Raw genomic sequence first — 19,145 nt, forward strand, 5'->3', positions numbered from 1 at the left:
AGACAGCTTATTTAGTTCAGTGAGCTTCACAGTAGAATGTTATGGCTAAGCGAGCTTAGAGGCAGATAGTATGGACATCATAGAAGACATTGTTAAGGCCACTAAAGTTTTGGATATGATTTGCATATGTTTTGGTTTAGTCTTCCAATAGCTGGTTTAACATCGCAGAACATGGTAACTGGCAGAGTATTGACATTTTGGTCAAGGAATTGTTTTAACTTGTCAAAACAAGTTCTTGACAAGGTAGGGACGACATCCTAGATATTAACCCTCACATACCAAAATGTGATATTGAGTTTTGGAAACGTGTGAAGAAGGTTGAGGCCGACAAACTAAATTTTTTTAAATAAAGGAATATCTTTTGGTTAAGTAAACTTGCCAATTGTATTGTAATAATATGATTGAATTATGCGCTTGATGACATTGTAGAGATAGGAAATTGATGATTAGAGTAAAGCAAACTATTGTATGCAGTTTTGTATGTGAAAAACTACAAGGACTAATTAGGTATTCAAAATATCAGCACAATCAAGGTTTTGTATATATCTATATAACTTTTAAAGTTGTATATGCATGTTTGGGCAGTGGGCTCAGCTTATATTTTGTATTGTAATTACAACTCCTAATAGGATTGAGGCTTCTAACAAGGCCTAGACCTCTCCCAAGGACAGATACACTATATGCATGTAATAGGCTCCTAGCAAGATCAATATCTTTCACAAAATACTTTTGATTGGTGGATTATTTTCTAGGTACCATCCCCACCGGGGTTTTTCCTTGGCCAGGGTTTCCCTAGTTAACAAAATATGGTGTTATGAGTTTCCTTATGTTGTGCATGGTTTTACTTTTCAGTTTTCTCATATATGCAATGAAAGATCCCTGCCGGATGCCCTTGCTGATCTGCTGTAGTTTTTAAATTAATAAACTATATTTTCCTGTGATTTCTTTGATGGTCTTTGAGAATAGACAGAAGTTGCAGAAGGTTTTGTTTTTGTTTTGTGTTTTTTGATAGTTTTGACAATAGTAATGAACAATGAACAATAAACATGAAAGGAGGTTGAAAATAAATAAGAGCATAGAGCCAAATCAGAATTGCTATAAATCGTACCAGGCAGATTTCTGATTTATAAAACCAAATAATAAATCCAATGCAGTTCCAAGGAGCTTACATCCAACAATGATGCCAAACTGGATGGTGAATAATGAACATGAATCAAGGATACATCTGAGGCTGAATACAAGCATTCCCTATATTCCACGTGGGGTGTACCTACTGCAAATGGCAGCCCTAAGACTGCAAGGATCACGTCTCAGCTGAAAGAATCAATCTGCAACGCTAAAACCATAAATTTGCAACCTGAATCCACAATAAAGAATGGCGTACTCTATCTCTGATAGCAACGCACACTATCTGAAGAATCCAATGCTAATAACTGCTGAGGGCTACGTCCCAGCCAATCCAGAACCTAGGGTTTGCGTCCCAGATGAAGAATTGCTCTCTCAGAGCCAATTCACAAAAACAAGTTTTTCAATATGCAAAAGATAATAAGAAATTAGGTCTCCATCTCCTTATATCCCCTTCCAATTGTAAATCGAACCCTAAAAGGAAATTACACTTTGCCCTTTAAATAAAATATAATAAAATAACATTTTCCCAATTAAAGTTGTCCATGCTATAGGAAAAACATTATTTTATTAAAATTCCATAGCTGAAGGCACCAAAAAGTCTACAGATAGTAAAAATCATGTATAATAATTCGAGACCTTTCCAACGCGCTATAACACATAGGTGTACCTGATCAACTGAAGCCAGAATCCCCTTATTACTCCAAAATGGTTATATTATTAACCTTATTTTAATTTATTTAATCACCAACTTAGGAAATAGTTAAATTTATTAAAATATTTCCCAAATGGTCCCAAAAGGCCCAAAATGACCAATCAAACATGAATCTGACCTTGTCACCTGTCTGTGACTGATGCCGGACAAGATGGTCAACTGGTAGTCCATCCCTAAAATCTAGGGATGCTCCTAAAAAGTAGGAGACAGCCCCAATCAACCAAAATTGAGTCCCAATGACTCTCCCCTACTGTGTGCACCTCTGAGAGAACTGTCACTGAACTGGGAGTTCCTCCTAAAAAATAGGAGATGCACTCTAAGTCTCCAAAACGTTCACCGAGGTATCCAAATGCCTCCTAGACCACTCCTAGTCAATCCCTACAAATTAGGAATCCCTCCTAAATTGTAGGAAACTGTTGTCTACTGCTCCAAACTACTTGGGAAGCTCATGCATGACTCTCAAAGCCCCTGGGTTGGTTCCCTCTACGCTCTGCTGGCCTATGGGAACCAGATAATAGACCAACCCTGCTAGAAATGTTGTCACTAAGGAAGGGCAGAAATTGGGGACATGACATGCAAGATTAAGGTTTGTAAATGATATCTATAATTGGGCAGAAAGTTACTTAAAGTGCATAATTGCTTCACCACCGCCCCCCCCCCCCCCCCCCAAGTTATATCAGTGTACTTTACTTTCTAACAAACCCTTCATCATTGTTACCTTTTGTAAGAGTCACTTTATTATCTTCTCCCATTCCTCTCTTCTTCCATTAATGCTTCCTTAATTCCTTTTGCTCCCTTGTTTCTTCCTTCCTGAATGTATCCCCTTACCCTTCTAAACGAAGTTCTCTCTCCCTTTTATATTTTAATTTTTTATTATTATTACTATTATTTATTAATAATTCATATTCAAAAAGGGGACATTTCACGAGCTAGACATAATCTAAGGCTTAAGAAAAACTTCATCATCATAGCTATTTTACAAAATGATTCAATAACTATATCATAGCAGGCAAACTCGAACTCAGAGAGTACTCGACAAGCCCAAAATCCTCAACTCAGCACAAACTTGGCAACTTAGAAAGAACTAAGAATTAAAATCTCTTAAAGAAGAATATTTATTTTATAAAATTCAATTTCAAAATGTATCGACTTAAAAATTGACGTCTTGAAAGAGAAAATGCATGGTTTGATAGCAAAACAGCATGCGAAGAACACATCTTAACCAGCTTTTCACCTGCACCAACATTTTTACCCGTGGTTTTTTATGTCCATAAAAAACGTGAGAGTTAAACTTGTAATAACTCTCCCAGCAAACAAGAGTAATTGAAGACTAAGGGAGTACTCGAAGAGTTTGCAAACTATGATCAAAACATTGGCATTCAATGTTGTCCTATTGTACTGAATTATAATCCCTTCACCTAATTAAAATTTGTATATGTGCATGTACTGAACACCCAAGTAAGGAAAAGAATGGAAAGTAGGAAAGAATGCTGTTATATAACCATACATGATCTATTATACTAACAGGTAGCTCTGCAAGTTGTTTCAGATCACTCCCGGAGTCCCGTCTAGTACACCATGGTGATTTATTGAAGTGCCTGCACTATAACATACCACATTGTCATTCATTGGCATGTGTTGTATTATGCCCTAAAACATTGAGAAGACAACAAATATCAATGCCTTGGAACTATCAGCTTTTACCACAAATATTAACACAATGGAAAGTCAAAATTGAAGAAAAACAAAAAAATTTAACTAACCTTACACCATGACAACTATTCTTTTATACATGACAACATTAAACAGCCATTTATGATATCTTCCAATTGAGAGATTGAGCATGGATTGATAATTTATTTCACCATCTATGAAATGATAGAAATGCGGAAAGAATTTAGAAATGAAAATGTTACATATGTTAAAACTCATAGCATTCAACTTGCTGCCAAACATGCATGGCTTTTTAAAATTTACAAATTTAAAGAAAAAAACTCTTATTGCATTATTAAAATTAAAATGCGCAACATGCTATGTTGATTTCCATGTACATCGATGATCAAGACGTTTACGAAAAAGTGGAACCAATAACATTTAGCAATTTGTATCACAGGTCTCCACAAAATAATACAAAACAGAAACGTTAGGATAGATACCACATTTTAATAAAATGACCACTTCCCATAAAACTCAAATATACATGATGAGCGATAATCACATCTCAACATTCCTGCACAGAATTTCTATATCAAAAATTAAAAAGTCAAATGAAGTTTCTGCTATTAGAAGTTTAGAAGTCAAATGCAGCATGTCTAATTGTAGTGAGTTATAAGTTGTGTGTAGTTTCTCAGATAATTTTATCATTGATTGCATGTCTACTAAGAAGAATATTGTTTGCTTTTGAGTGATTCAATAAATGAAAATTGTTTGTAATCTCAGATAATTTAAGCATTTAATTAATTTTGTTTTTTCAGTTAGGTTATGATATCTTTCAGCTTAAAAGCAACACCCCAAGGGTATCTAATTGTTAAAGTAAATTAAATTTATATCAGATTTGAATAATTTCTAATCTTTGGTTTATTGTCTGCAAGTTTTGATCAGAATATGATAGTCTTGATATGTTTCAATTGTATGTGATATATCTTCAATATTTATAAATACTGAATGTCAAGGTATAATTTCAGAACTCACGGTGAAGGCAGAGCATTAATGAGTTTCGATGCTCTCTTGCCTGGCCGAGTATGAGCATATATATGGTTTGAATAGACTATGTCTTGGGTGGACATGTCTCCTCAAAGAGGAGACAGGCCCACTCAAGACATGTCTCTTCCCTAACAGCAATTTGTTTATACAAACTAAACAATTACCAATCGGTGTCAATTATGATTAGTTTGAACTTAATCAAACTCTACACAAAGTCACCAATCTCCAAGGGAATTTAATCAGACTTTGATCTGATTACATATATGCAAATAAGCCGATCTTGATCATGACTCGATCAATATATGAACATGGAATGTCAAGGAATGAATCTGTATAAACAAATTGATTATATACTTGGATAAAATCGCAGATTTAGTGGATGACAAAATAATTGATCTGTATTCTAATATATGTGTATGTATTCATATAGGCTAAGTTATATTGGTATGTATGCATGTATGTTATGTGCAGATCAAGATAGATTATATTGTCATCCAATTTATCTGAACGAAGCTATTTCTTCAAGACTCTCTTTTAGCTGGGGAAGATAAAGAGTCTAAGCAAGTGTGTGTGTGTGTGTGTGTGTGTGTGTTTATATATATTTCATGTTGTGGTATGTGCACTAACGTCACATCTTGTGATGTCTGCCACAACAAGTCATGGCATATCCATGGATATTACGTCACATAATATCCACCATGATTATCTCACAAAGAACATAATGATCTACAACTAATATCAAGTCTCATGATATCTACCAAAATGTCCAAGAGATACTAACTATCATGACATGTCCACAAATATCAAGTCACATGATATTCATCATGATAGAGAACTAATCATTGTAAAGTCGTCACCTTACAATGTTAGATACAAGAGTATATTATCTGAAAGATTGTCACCTTTCAATAATGTACATAGGGGGGCCCATAAAGTCATGGAGTCACATACATGACAAAAGAATTTGCACAAAGTCACCACAGATTCTTTCACGTGGTGTTGTCATGACATCCACTATGAACCATGTTAGAGGCTGAATCTGTCATAGCTACTCCCAAAGAGTGGAACAAGGGTTTCACTTTACGCTTCTCTCTCATAGAGAAGAATTCAATAAAGTATATTTTAAGAAATCACCGATGCTCCCTCATAGCAAGGGCTTCGTTCTCCACAATTTCTAAGATAGTCTCAAAATGCACAAAATTTATTTTGGTAGGAGACTCGATGAGAATATCAATTGGTCGTTCTTCAGTGATAATCTACCTTGTCTAGAACACATCTCCATGGTCTACTATCTCCGAATCACTATGATCAAAGTCATCAAAGATCCACTTGGCAGGTCTTCTAGCAACTCCCTCTGTTTTGATCACAACATTATTCATGGGAGCAATTTTTCGTACACAAATGTACTTGTCTGATTCCATAGTAACATGAGTAAATGTAATAAGCTTTGGATTTATCCCCAGACTTGGTGACACCAACCATTCATGATAATGTGGCTTCTGAAGCTCCACGTACATGCAACCTCTTGACCTTCTCGTCCAAGGTCTCCACTAATAGATTATCAAACTCCCTCTAAATCTGATGTCCATCTTCAATTTAATTTCATAACTTTTAAGTATTAAGTTTTTCTTTCCCTTGAATGCTTCTTGATTCATCCTAAAGACATTCCAAATAGTTGATAGAACTAAACTATCTCGAAGGGAAATGTTAATCATAGAAGCACACAAGATTTGTCATCCCAATTTTATAGCATGATCTAATGAACATTACTCAAGGTTCTGAAATACTTATCTCTTATGTTGGCACATCATAGAGCTAGTCTAGAGCTGGGTCACAAGACTATAGTAAGATTCTTTTCTTTTCTATCTTGTCGGTTCCAAGCCAAGCACCAGGAATGTCAAAGCCATGTATTGTATATCTACTTCTTGATCGCTATTGTTTCCTTGTCAATAGAGAATTCATGTAGACATGGTCTTCTCCCTCTAAATCAATATAATCCTTGATAGTCAATTAAAGAAGATCCTCTAGTTGCTCACTGATAAGAGGAATCCCAAGCTTAGAGAGTATCCATCTATCATGACTTGGGTGGTAGCATCATGGTCCACTCCCTCTAAACCAATATTACCAAGTTCCTCGGAAGTCAATTGAAGCAAGTTCTCTAGTTGCCCCCTCTCTTACAAAAGTGTATCTTGCTCCAAGAATGCAGTTGGGTCTGAATTTTCTCCAATGATTCGTGACAGATGAACCATCATTCTCCACTTCTGCTACAGAGAGTATCTCTCACCCAGGCATCACGATCAATGTCCAAAGTTTCATGTGAATCTGTAACCTCAGAGATTGTGTCCAGAAAACATCATTCAGGTGCCAATCCTCTAATTCACTAACTTCCACAGATTATCCAGTATTCTATGTACTAATATAAGGCTCTATTCAACCTTCCAAATTAAGGATATCATACAAGGAGTGGAAGATGTGTTTAACAGTATCATATGTTTGGAAATTTACCAGAGCCTTACAGGAAACTCATACCTTCTGGTAATGTTCAACTTACACACGAAGTAGTCACACTTTATAATGCATAGACTCTTTAGGATGTAGCTTCAACTTTCCATAAAGTTGAGATGAATCTTACCATCTCTGATGTATGCACATAGGCCAGTATATAGGCAACTGTTATGACATTTCTTGACATTCCAATCAGTATCATAATTCTTGAAATCTCATTCTATCAAACTTTGTCTGGATAATTAGTGATTCTTCTATTCTGTGCACAATAAAAGGAAAAGGAAAGGAAAGGTGGTTTTATAGTCCACGACACTATGCCATAGTTTTTGGGTTTACATATGGTGACAGTGATATGAGACTACCTCGTACTCTTTTTCGAGAGGCGCTTGGCGCTACAAACGAGGCGTACATACCCTACCCCCCAGTGGGATTTGAACTTGTGACCTCTCTTTCAAGAGTACAAGTTCTCCACCACTAGGCAATAGAATGCAAAAGGAGAAGGTTGCGGAACTTGAAAACACGTCATGATGGTCCTTAGTAAATATCAACACAGCCATAATACAAAGCATGTGATAGCCACTTCTATCAGCTATTTGATCTCTGTCCAGATTCTTGCCACATGAAATTTGAGGTGCTGCCAAAAGATACATTCAAACGCAGGATGAATGTCTCTTAACAATCCCTTGATGTTGGTTATATAATCTTCATAATCTCTAATGACAAATTTAATGTTTCTGAGCTTTTTTGTATTACAATCATTGTCCAGTTCAGACCACAGTCCTACACGTAAATGACATTACTTTGCGGCAGTGTTCTCAAGCATTCTTATACAAAGAAGTACTTCCAGATTGTTTAATACTTAAAACAATCTAAGTGGAACTGTTTCCAGGCTTATACTGATGCCCAGGCAATTGTCAAATCACTTAAACTGATTCATGAGTACTTATATAGCCCCTCCAAATGTAGTTTGCAAATCTATGTTCAGAAGTTAGCCACCATCCAGAAATGATTGATTAAGGTTGCACAATATTTGTAAATCATATCTTGACGCCCCATAACTTTGCTATGTCGAAGCACAAGCAAAGTAATCTCCAGCCCTGATCTTGAGCCTCTGTTGTTTTGTAAACCGGATAGTAAGAACTTCTTTCATCACATTCTTGATGGCTTTGTGAATAGCGCTTGGTTAGAGCTCGATAAATATGGGAACATCCCAAACTTGCCATGGTTCATACGACAGACCAAGAACATCAGATCATATTGATGGAGACACGACCCAAGCACATAATGGACACAAGAGGAAAGGGAAAATTTTATTAACTGTAAAAATATGCTAGTACACTTAGTGCAGAGAGACAGACTCCAAAACAGGCCCTGTGGACTTACAATAGCATAAAACTGGAGATAATTTTTTCTGCCAGTACCTTCTCTCAAACTCCACTCCTAACTGCCTTTTACAATGCTAGAAATGTTCTTAAATAGACCCCAGAGGTTTAAGGATTAGGAGTACATTCTAGAAAGTGCTAGTTGGCATCCACCGACCAAGTAGAAGGCTCCAGAAGCTGCGTTAGAAGTCGACACAAAATCTAGAAGAATCTAGAAATGGTAACCGAACTTCCAGGAGGCATAACTTTTGAACCGTAGATCTAATTGACGAACCGTTTACATTTTCGAAAAGCTCTCGAAGCGCTCTATAGCACTATGGACTAGCTTCGCTCATCCCCCATTTTTCGGCCCTTTTCGAGGTCATTTAATGCCCCTAACCTGATTTTGAAGCATTCTTAGGAGGTCTCCAAAAACCAAAAAATTGCATTAACTTTCAAACCGTGGGGCCTTTTGACCTAATTCTTTTTCTGGAATGCTCTAAATTATAATTACAATCATCTGACCAATTTACACCTTCTAGTTCACCAAAATGATGGCTCAATTACATACTCCTATTTTTTCAGCATTTACACGTATCCCAAAGTGTTCAAATACTCTATCCTAGAACACTGATAGTGGAACTATGAGAGTTGGAACCTTTATTTGACCCAAATGGGTATCCAGAAATGAAAACACATGAAACAGAAACTAAGTCTAAGTACATTTTTTTGGTTGACACAGGATTGCCCTTATACCTTTGGATGCTCCTGCATCAGACACCCAGGGTAGATTGAAAAGTGACCCTGTCACTTTATGAATGGTAGAGGAAATCCCAAATGGGAAACCTCAGCTGCTGATATCCAGGTTGAGTCCTCTATCGGCCGTCCTTTCCACTTGACCAAATACTCTTCATACTGCTTATGTCTGGTACTCCTACCCACACGATGATCTAAAATGTCTTCTATCTCCTCCTTTTTAGAAGCAGGAATTGGACATGGCTCTAACATCGGCTCCTCATCTGCACCATCATCATGATACTTTGTTAAGTCTGCAATGTTGAAAATAGGAGAAATGTGAATACCATCTGGCAACTCCACCTCATATGCATTTCTTGAGTCATGTTTCTTCAGAATTTTGCAAGGGCCAAATTTCTTCATTTTCAACTTGTTGTAAGTACCGGATGGAAATCTTTCTTTCCATAAGTGTACCATGACTAGATCCCCTACTTGGGATTCCTTATGTCTTCTCCTTTGATCAGCCCTAGCTTTATACTCTTGATTCATCTTGGTAATGTGTGCCTGAACCTCCTCATGTAGACGCTTGATATGTTCAGCAAATTCTTCAGCTTCAGCACTTGTCCTCTCCCCTTGCTCTATCTTCCTCAACTCTGGTGCAGTCCTTGGGCTACTTCCATATACAATTTGGAATGGTGATCTACCAATACTCCTATTTACAGAGTTATTGTAAGCAAACTCCGCTTGTGGTAGAATCAAATCCCATCCCTTGGGCTTATCCCCAACTAAACATCTCAGCAAATTGTCCAGACTTCTGTTTACCACTTCTGTTTGGCCGTCAGTCTGCGGGTGATGTGTGGAATTGAATTTCAAGTCCGTTCTCAACTTCTTCCACAATGTTCTCTAGAAATACCCCACAAATTTGGTATCTCTATCAGAAACTATACTCCTTGGGAGACCATGTAGTCTTACCACCTCTCTGAAAAACAAGTCTGCAATATGGACAGCATCATGAGTTTTGTGGCATGGAATGAAATGTGCCATTTTGGAGAACCTATCAACCACCACAAATACTGAGTCATTACCCATTTGTGTCCTCAGCAATCCAAGAACAAAATCCATACTTATGTCTTCCCATGGCTTTGATGGAACGGGCAATGGCTGATATAGTCCAGTATTATGACTAAATCCCTTGGCAACTTGACAAATCTGACAACTCTGTACAAACTTCTTCACATCCTGTGAAATCTGAGGCCAAAAATAATGTTCTTTGAGAATGGCAATGGTCTTATCTCGACCAAAATGTCTTGCCATCCCTCCACTGTGTTTCTCCTTAATCAGGTTTTCCCTCATGGAACTCCTTGGAATGCATAATTCACTGCCCTTGAATAACATACCATCCTGAATCAGATAGTCTAACCACTTAGTTCTGTCTACCGCAACAGGCTCTTTACAAGCTTTCCACGCTTCAGCAAAATCAGGATCCTCAGGGTACAGATTCTTGAGTTCATCAAATCCAACTACTTCAACCTGCATTACTTCTTGGCTTAATACAGCCCCAATAGCGCTGCCACTAGCATCACAATCCACCTGGAACACCTTTCTAAAATCTGGAAGTGTCAACACAAGTTGTTCTGTCACCTTCTTCTTCAGCACTTCAAAACTTCTCTCGCAGCCGCTGCAGTCCATTTGAACTCTTTTCTATCCCCTCTTATTGTGTCAGTCAGGGGTGCACATATGCCACTGAAATTCTTAATGAACTTCCTGTAAAAACTAACCAAACCATGAAATGATCTTACCTCAGTAGCAACCTTGGAGTAGGCCATTCCAAGATGGCTTTTACCTTCTCTGGATCCATTTTGAGACCTTCAGATGATATAACAAACCCCAAGTAGACTAATTCACTTTTTGCAAAGATACACTTCTTCAGATTAATTAACAGTTTCTCTTCCCTTGACCTTTCAAGGACACTACGAATATGCAATAAATGTTCTTCCAAAGTCTTGTTGAAAATTAAAATATCATCCAAATAGACAATAACAAATTTTTCCAAGAACTTAAGTACCTCATTCATAAGCCGCATGAAGGTGCTTGGGGCATTCGTCAACCCAAAGGGCATGACTAACCACTCATAAAGACCCTCCTTGGTCTTGAAGGCTGTTTTCCACTCATCTCCTTCTCGTATCCGTATCTGATGATAGCCACTTTTGAGGTCTATCTTTGTGAAGTACTGAGCTCCACTCAAGCAGTCCATAAGATCATTCATTCTTGGCAAAGGAAACCGATACTTGATGGTTATCCTATTTATAGCTCGAGAGTCTGTACACATCCTCCACTCTCCATCCTTCTTTGGTGCTAGTACTGCAGGTACTGCACATGGACTTAGGCTCTCCCGAATCAAGCCCTTCCTCAATAGCTCCTAAACCTGTCTATTTAGCTCCTCGATTTCAGTAGGAGTCATCCTATGAGCAGCCTTGTTAGGCAAACTAGCTCCTGGGATTAAATCTATCTGATGACTGATTTGCCTTACTGGTGGCAATCTTTCTGGAACATTATCAGAGATAATATCTCCAAACTCACCTAGTAAATCTGAAACTTCAAGTGGTATTTCACTACTACCTTCTTTATCTTTCCTAGGAATCAAAGCATAACACATACGCTAATGTTTCATTCCATCTAAAAACTTCCTTCCATCAACAAGACAAATCCTAGCACTGCTACATACCTTTTCACCTTCCTTTTTCATGGGCTTCAGTTTGTGGTGAACTCCATCCTTTGTTAGAGAGTATGTGTTTGCATGACCATCATGTATTGCATGCCTATCAAACTACCACGGTCTACCCAACAATAGATGGCAAACATCCATTGGAATAACATCACACAGAACTTCATCATGGTAACTCCCAATTTTGAACTTCACTAAACATTGTTCACTTACCAGGACCTTATGATCATCCTTCACCCAAGCAATCTGATAGGGTTGGGGGTGTTTCTCCCTCTTGAGCTTCAGCTTAGAGACCATCTCCTCTGATACCAAGTTATAAGTGCTACCACCAACAATGATCACATCACAACATTTATCCTCACACTTGCACCTGGTACGGAATAAACTCCTCCTTTGTCCTGGTTCAATCTCACCACTTAGTAGGACCCTTTCATTCACTAAAGTCTCTCCTCTTTCTGCATCCTCTGAATGTGATGATTGTGCGTCCTCATCCACATGAGCAACCCTAGCTTGACCCTCAACTCTTCTATTTGTCCTTCCTTGTCGTTGAGGGCATTCAAAGGCACAATGACCTTCTTCATTGCAATGGAAACAGGCACCACAGAAGCCTCCTCTACCTCTTCCTCTCTGATTTCCAAAGTCTTGATCACGGGAGCAGTTGAAACCCTCGTTCCTCTAGTTCCTGCTAGTTCCCACATCTTCATTTTTCTTTTGGGTTTCATTTCGGCCTCCAAATGACCTACCACTACCCCTTCCTCCTTGACCACGCCCTCTTTGTCTCCCTTCAAACCTCTTATTTAGCTTCTCTACAACTCGTAGGGAAAACTGGTACGCTTCTTCAACGCTGGTCATTCTTACCAGACTTAATTCCTCCTGGATGCTAGGTCGCAACCCACTGATATAACAAGCAACCTTTTCCTTATTTGTTTCTGCATGCCCTGCTCTAATCAGAAGTCGGTAAAACTCCTCTGTATATTCTTGGATTGATTTTCCTACTTGCTTTAACCCATGCATCTTCTTAAACAAATCAAGCTCATAATCAACAGGAATGAATTGCTTCTTCAATTTGTCCACCATACGATCCCACCTTGTGATCTTCTCCTTTCCTCTTCTGTTTCTTTCCAATTGAACCTGTTGCCACCAGATTTTGGCATGGCCTTTCAGTTTGGCCTTTGCAAACTTAACCCTATCTGGATCCCTCATATCCTCATACTCAAAGTACTCTTCCAGTTCATTGATCCAGTCGATCAACTCATCTGGTTTCAGATTTCCTGAAAATACACCCACATCAATTGTAGGTCTTTTCCCAAACTTAGTAATGGCCCTAAAAAGCCTTTCCTTTGCCTGATTCAAAACTTCCCCTTCTGGTCCAATTTCTTCTTCTTCATTGTCATCCTCACTTTCGTCGCCTATGGCAACATTTGTTCCTCTACGGAGCTCCTCCTGCAACACTTGTACCTGCCTTTGGAGGGCTCTAACCTCCTCAGGATTAATAGCTCCGGCCCTTCCACCACGCTCTTTTCGTGGAGGCATCTTCTTAACTCAAAACAACCACACAGTCCTGGTGCAAACTACCTCACAGTGGGCGCTCTATCTACACACTTAGGAAAACCCACTCTGATACCACTTGATGGGGACACAACCCAAGCACAGAATGGACACAATAGGAAAGGAAAAAATTTATTAACTGTAAAAATATGCTAGTACACTTAGTGCAGAGAGACAGACTCCAAAACAGGCCCTATGGGCTTACAATAGCATAAAACTGGAGATAATTTCTTCTCCCAGTACCTTATCTCAAACTCCACTCCTAGCTACCTTTTACAATGCGAGAAATGTTCTTAAATAGACCCCGGAGGTTTAAGGATTAGGAGTACATTCTAGAAAGTGCTAGTTGGCATCCACCGACCAAGTAGAAGGCTCCAAAAGCTGCGTTAGAAGTCGACACAAAATCTAAAAGAATTCAGAAACGGTAACCGAACTTCCGAGAGCCATAACTTTTGAACCGTAGCTCCGATTGACAAACCGTTTACATTTTTGAAAAGCTCTTGAAACGCTCTATAGCCCTATGGACCAGCTTCGCTCGTCTCCCATTTTTCGGCCCTTTTCGAGGTCATTTAATGCCCCTAACCTGACTTTGAAGCATTCTTTGGTCTCCAAAAATCAAAAAACTGCAATAACTTTCAAACCGTGGGGCCTTTTGACCTAATTCTTTTTCTGGAATGCTCTAAATTATAATTACAATCATCTGACCAATTTACACCTTCTAGTTCACCAAAATGATGGCTCAATTACATACTCCTATTTTTTCAGCATTTACACGTATCCCAAGGTGTTCAAATACTCTATCCTAGAACACTGATAGTGGAACTGTGAGAGTTGGAACCTTTATTTGACCCAAATGGGTATCCAAAAATGAAAACACATGAAACAGAAACTAAGTCTAAGTACATTTTTTTGGTTGACACAGGATTGCCCTTATACCTCTGGATGCTCCTGCATCACATATGTATGTTTAAATTTTAATCTCGGATCTATTTACAATTCTTTAATGCTGATAAATCTGAGTGGTTTAATCTCATTATCGATTTCCTATAAATCAATATATGGGCTGATATAATATGATATTGATAAGTAGCAATGTCTGATATAATCTTACTCAATAGGATTAATATCAACTTGAATTCGCTTTGATAACTTATATCAATTTGCTAGTATCAGCCTTATAAAGATTGATTTAACAATATTGATCTTCTTTATAATATCTGTTTACTTATACTATCAATCTTCTTGTCTCCTTGATCAATCAACTTGTTGTACGGAACTCCTTATATTGTTGAATCTATGATGGCATGAATTTGATCATCTTATAATATTGATCACTGCTGATACTTGCTATTTACACTTAATATTTTCTGTATACAGTTCTATATTATAAGTAAATTTGTCTCACAAGGATTTCTCTAAATTATTTTATATCAATATTGATCTGCGATTAATATCTAATATTGAATCTCACTATTCAATATTGATATTAATATAAATATTGATAATATTGTTGTTTAATATAAACTCCACTAATATGTAAGGTAGACTGTATGTTGATTTTCCCAAAAACTGATTCCAAGAATGAAGTCAATACCATGTAATCCTCATTAACACAAGTCACCATCTGATCACAATGATTGTTGGCATAACGTCAAATCCAACTTCCTTAACAAAGTATATGCCTCCTCTAGACTGCTATTATGATTGCCACATAACACAGTAACCTTATTAAGTGTTCGTTGCTCAAAGCATTGACTGCCACACATTTGGTTGGAATTTGCGGTATTTGATTGTGAAGATCGAGAATATAGTTGCAATGTCACTAAGTCTGGGTTGCTGAGACGTCAATGAGACTGGTTTAAACTACTGAAACAGGTCTGCAACTTGCAGTCTTATCATTCTGCCGTGGATATGCCAACCCCATTGCCAATTTGATACAAATATTTCTCTTCAATAATTTCCCAATAAGAGAACACAAATCATAAATACTTTGCTTTGAAATAATCTTTAACATTTTCATTCCCATGCTTTGCTCTGATACCATGTTAAAGTAAATTAAATTTATACCAGATTTGAATGATTTCTAATCTCTGATTTATTGTCTTTAAATTTTGATCAGAATATGATAGTCTTGATATGTTTCAATTGTATGTGATATATATTCAATATTTATAAATACCGAATGTCAAGGTATAATTTCAGAACTCGCGGTGAAGGCAGAGCATTAATGAATTTCGATGCTCTCTTTCCTGACTGAGTATGAGCATATATATGGTTTGAATAGACTGTCTTGGGTGGACGTGTCTCTTCCCTAACAGTGATTTCTTTATCAAACTAACCAATTACCAATCAGTGTCATTTATGATTAGTTTGAACTTAGTCAAACTCTACAGAAAGTCGCTGATCTCCAAGGGAATTTAATCAGACTTCAATCGGATTAGATATATGTAAATAAGCTGATCGTGATCATGACTCGATCAATATATGAATATGAAATGTCAAGGAATAAACCTGTATAAACAGATCAGTTATATACTTGGATAAAATCATAGATTTAATTGATCTGTATTCTAATATATACATGTATGTATTTATATAGGCTAAGTTATATTGGTATGTATGCATGTATGTTATGTGCAGATCAAGATAGATTATATTGTCATCCAATTTATCTGAACGAAGCTATTTCCTCAACACTAATCCATCAAAAAATTCACCTAGGGCTTGCACCCAGCCTTATCTTGTTTGGCCTGCTTTTAATTATTCACAATCATTTTTATATGGCGGTATACCAAACCAGGCTTAAAATCCCCGCTCGTCATCCTGGAAATTGCTGCATCAAGAGCAAGTGTCAAGTAAGAAGTCAATATGATGAATGGGCAGTCCGCAAAAAAACTCCCAGAACTTGCACCTTCCCCAGTATCAATTGAATCGCTGCTAACCATTTGCAACTGCTTTAATATGAGAAGCATGCTCAGAAAGGTTTAAACCAAAGACGTGATGATAAAATTACTCCATCAAACTAAAAGTACCAATTTGTCAGGAGCAGATTTCACTGGGGACCATCACTCACAGGAGGCTTGAACCTGAATCGTCATCATGGCAATTCCTTCATCAAACTCTAAGCACCGTTGCATCATCAAATTAAGAGAACAATTTGGCTTAGAAGCCACTTCCACTGGTGAGTGTTGCTAGTCCTCGGCTGGAAACTCAATCGTGGCAATTACTCCATCAAACTAGGAATGCCCTTCTGTCTAAAAACCATTCCACCGGGAACCCTTACTAGTAGTAGGCTTGAACATGGACCGCACTCATGGAAATGGCCCTGTCAATCGAAAAAAACCAAATGCTCTGTCAAACTAAGGGCACCAAATGCTTAGAAGCTACTTCAACAAGAAGAGTACCACCAATAAGAGGCTTGCTTTTCAATCATCATAATGGCAATTGCTACATCAAAATTGCCATAGAAAGTACTTCAAGTGGGAAGCAGTACTAGCAAGACCCTCCAACCGGAGCAATTGCACCATCAAACTTGGATGCTCCACCAAACTAAGTATATTATTTAACTTCAAACCCACTTTGATTGCAGGAGTTCTAGACAGAAACTTGAACTTGAGTCGTACACATGGCAATTGCTCCACCAAACCAGGATTGCCATTTGGCTTATAAGCCATTTTGACTAAATAACATTATTGGCTGAAAGCTTGAACCTGAGTAATTGTCATGGAAACTACTCTGTCAAAATGCTCTGGAGCATTGCTAGCTGGAGTCACGAACCTGAGTCTCCATTGTGACAGTTGCTCCATCAAACTAAGAGGCATGCATAGAAACCACTTCCACGAAGTCACGTTACTAGGCTTGAAAGTCGGTCATCATTGTGCCAATTGATCCACCAAACTCAGAGTAACCAAACTCAGAGTGCCCTTACGTTTGCAAGCTACTTAGGGCTGGGAACATATGCAAAGGAAACTTTGAAACAAATTCGTCATCATAACAATTGCTCCATAAGGCTAAGGGCACCTTTCAGTTTAGAAGTCACATGGGCATGAGAAGGTTTAAAACGATTCAACCATACTCTTCTATTTTAAAAACCCGCTTTTCGAGCCCTCTGATATGAGCTGTACACGGAAAGCATTTTCACCTTTCTGCTGCTTAGAAGTTAGAACGAAGATGTCAAATGTATTTAATTCTACCAAAACTACGAAGGGCTGCTACACAACCTTGTCCCTTATTCTATGCTTCGTGGCGGATGAACCTTGAAAAGCTCTCTATGAGCTAGTCATACTGCCAATTGAACTAGACTATCATGAGCAAGTCATAGAAACGTCATGAATTGTGAATGCCCGTCCACCAACACAAGGATATATATTTCCTTAAACCTTACTGAGCACTTGCACTCACCTTTTTGTTCCCCTTTCTAGCGTCTAGGCCATACCCAGTGATGCGTGAACCTAAGGCATCAACATGGCAAAAGTTCCACCTTTAACACCAAACCACTCCCAACTGAACACACTCCATTACTTATTTTGCAAAACCAAATTCGACACAAATATTACCAATCCATATGACACCCATTTCTCAGAAGCAAGTATTACAAAGAAAAAATACAATTAGTTTGTGAGATAAAAAATAACAATATCAAAAGTTTAGAAAAGAAACGATACAATACCTTTCATGCGCTGCTGCAGAAGCTGGCACAGCTTGCAATGAACGCATACTCTGAGTACACTTACTTTCACCTTTTGCCTTCGTTGTTTTGAATGCAGAGATCCCTATCGAAGGCACGCAGGACCATTGAATTGTAACCATTTTCTAGCGTGTAACGATTGATCTAAATTGCACTCATAAAGGCCTAGATTTTGAAGTCCCGCGTTGAAATTTTGAAAAAGAGAAAAACAGGATGAATAAGTAGGGGAAGAACGAAGAATTACAGGATAAGGAAATGAGATGTTATTGTAAAGCCACGTACGTGAATTTTTCATATTCTTTCCTTCGCTTTAAACCAGTGAACACATTAAACAAGTTTTATTGAGCTTACTCTGAATTCACTTCCTTCGCCAGATTACGACAATTGACGTGAATAAATCAGATTAATATTTAGAACTTGCAATATTTAGTACCGGTGAGGCCATAAATTGGGATGCTATCTCTATAAATCTAAACTTCAATAATTACCAGATTCCGGTTCATTGTAGTTTTCTTAAGCTGGGTTCCATGGAGAGGGGCTGGTGTTGATATGTGGTATAGATATATCCTATTTCACCTTCATCAAATTCAGGGCTACGTACTTAAGTGCTCTCATTATAGTTTACTCCCCTTCCCTTCTCCAAAATGTCATAGAACTCCCTTTTCTAAAAGCTCGATCTCTCTTCATGGGACCCTTGTCTTATAAGGGCCCGTTTGGTTACTGGAATACAATCGGAATAGGAATAGGAAATTAGAATATGATTTGTATTCTTTGTTTGGTGCGTGGAATAGGAATAGGGAATAGGAATACGTATTCTCATTTTAGCCCCAAAATGAGCTTTTGTCCATTCCAAAAAATACCTGTAATTGGAATTGATATTCTTGCATTCATTTTAGCTTTCTCAAATTTGATTAAATTTTCAAATCCACTTTGACCTGGGGTGAGCCCTAGAACTTTGTTTTCAATATTTTCAAATATTTCAACGATTTTCCAGAAATATTTTCAAATGGCGCCGATTGCAAGTTAACCCTATTCCAATTT

The 19,145-nt window shown here is 37.8% G+C and overlaps 1 protein-coding gene across 11 annotated transcripts in view; it reads right to left on the bottom strand.

The window, feature by feature from the left end:
* The window catches only part of LOC149539340 (GDT1-like protein 1, chloroplastic), a 203,345-nt gene extending 184,602 nt beyond the window's left edge, over nucleotides 1–18,743 (bottom strand). For 7 of the 11 annotated variants that reach the window (XR_016356224.1, XR_016356225.1, XR_016356223.1 and 4 more), the window contains exons 1-2: nucleotides 18,087–18,380; nucleotides 3,348–3,438 (exon numbers count right to left, since the gene is read on the bottom strand). Coding sequence is in view for 8 of the 11 variants with exons in the window: in XM_089800652.1 (XP_089656778.1) it covers nucleotides 3,348–3,438; nucleotides 18,087–18,226 (231 nt within the window). In the remaining 3 variants the exon portion in view is untranslated. The other 4 variants (XM_089800649.1, XM_089800647.1, XM_089800648.1 and 1 more) reach the window with 4 other exon arrangements.
* Nucleotides 18,744–19,145: the final 402 nt, after the last annotated feature.

This window comes from Cupressus sempervirens, chromosome 9, assembly GCF_028749045.1.
Source record: "Cupressus sempervirens isolate cs-2001-9-10 chromosome 9, ASM2874904v1, whole genome shotgun sequence".
Taxonomy (NCBI): Eukaryota; Viridiplantae; Streptophyta; class Pinopsida; order Cupressales; family Cupressaceae; genus Cupressus; species Cupressus sempervirens.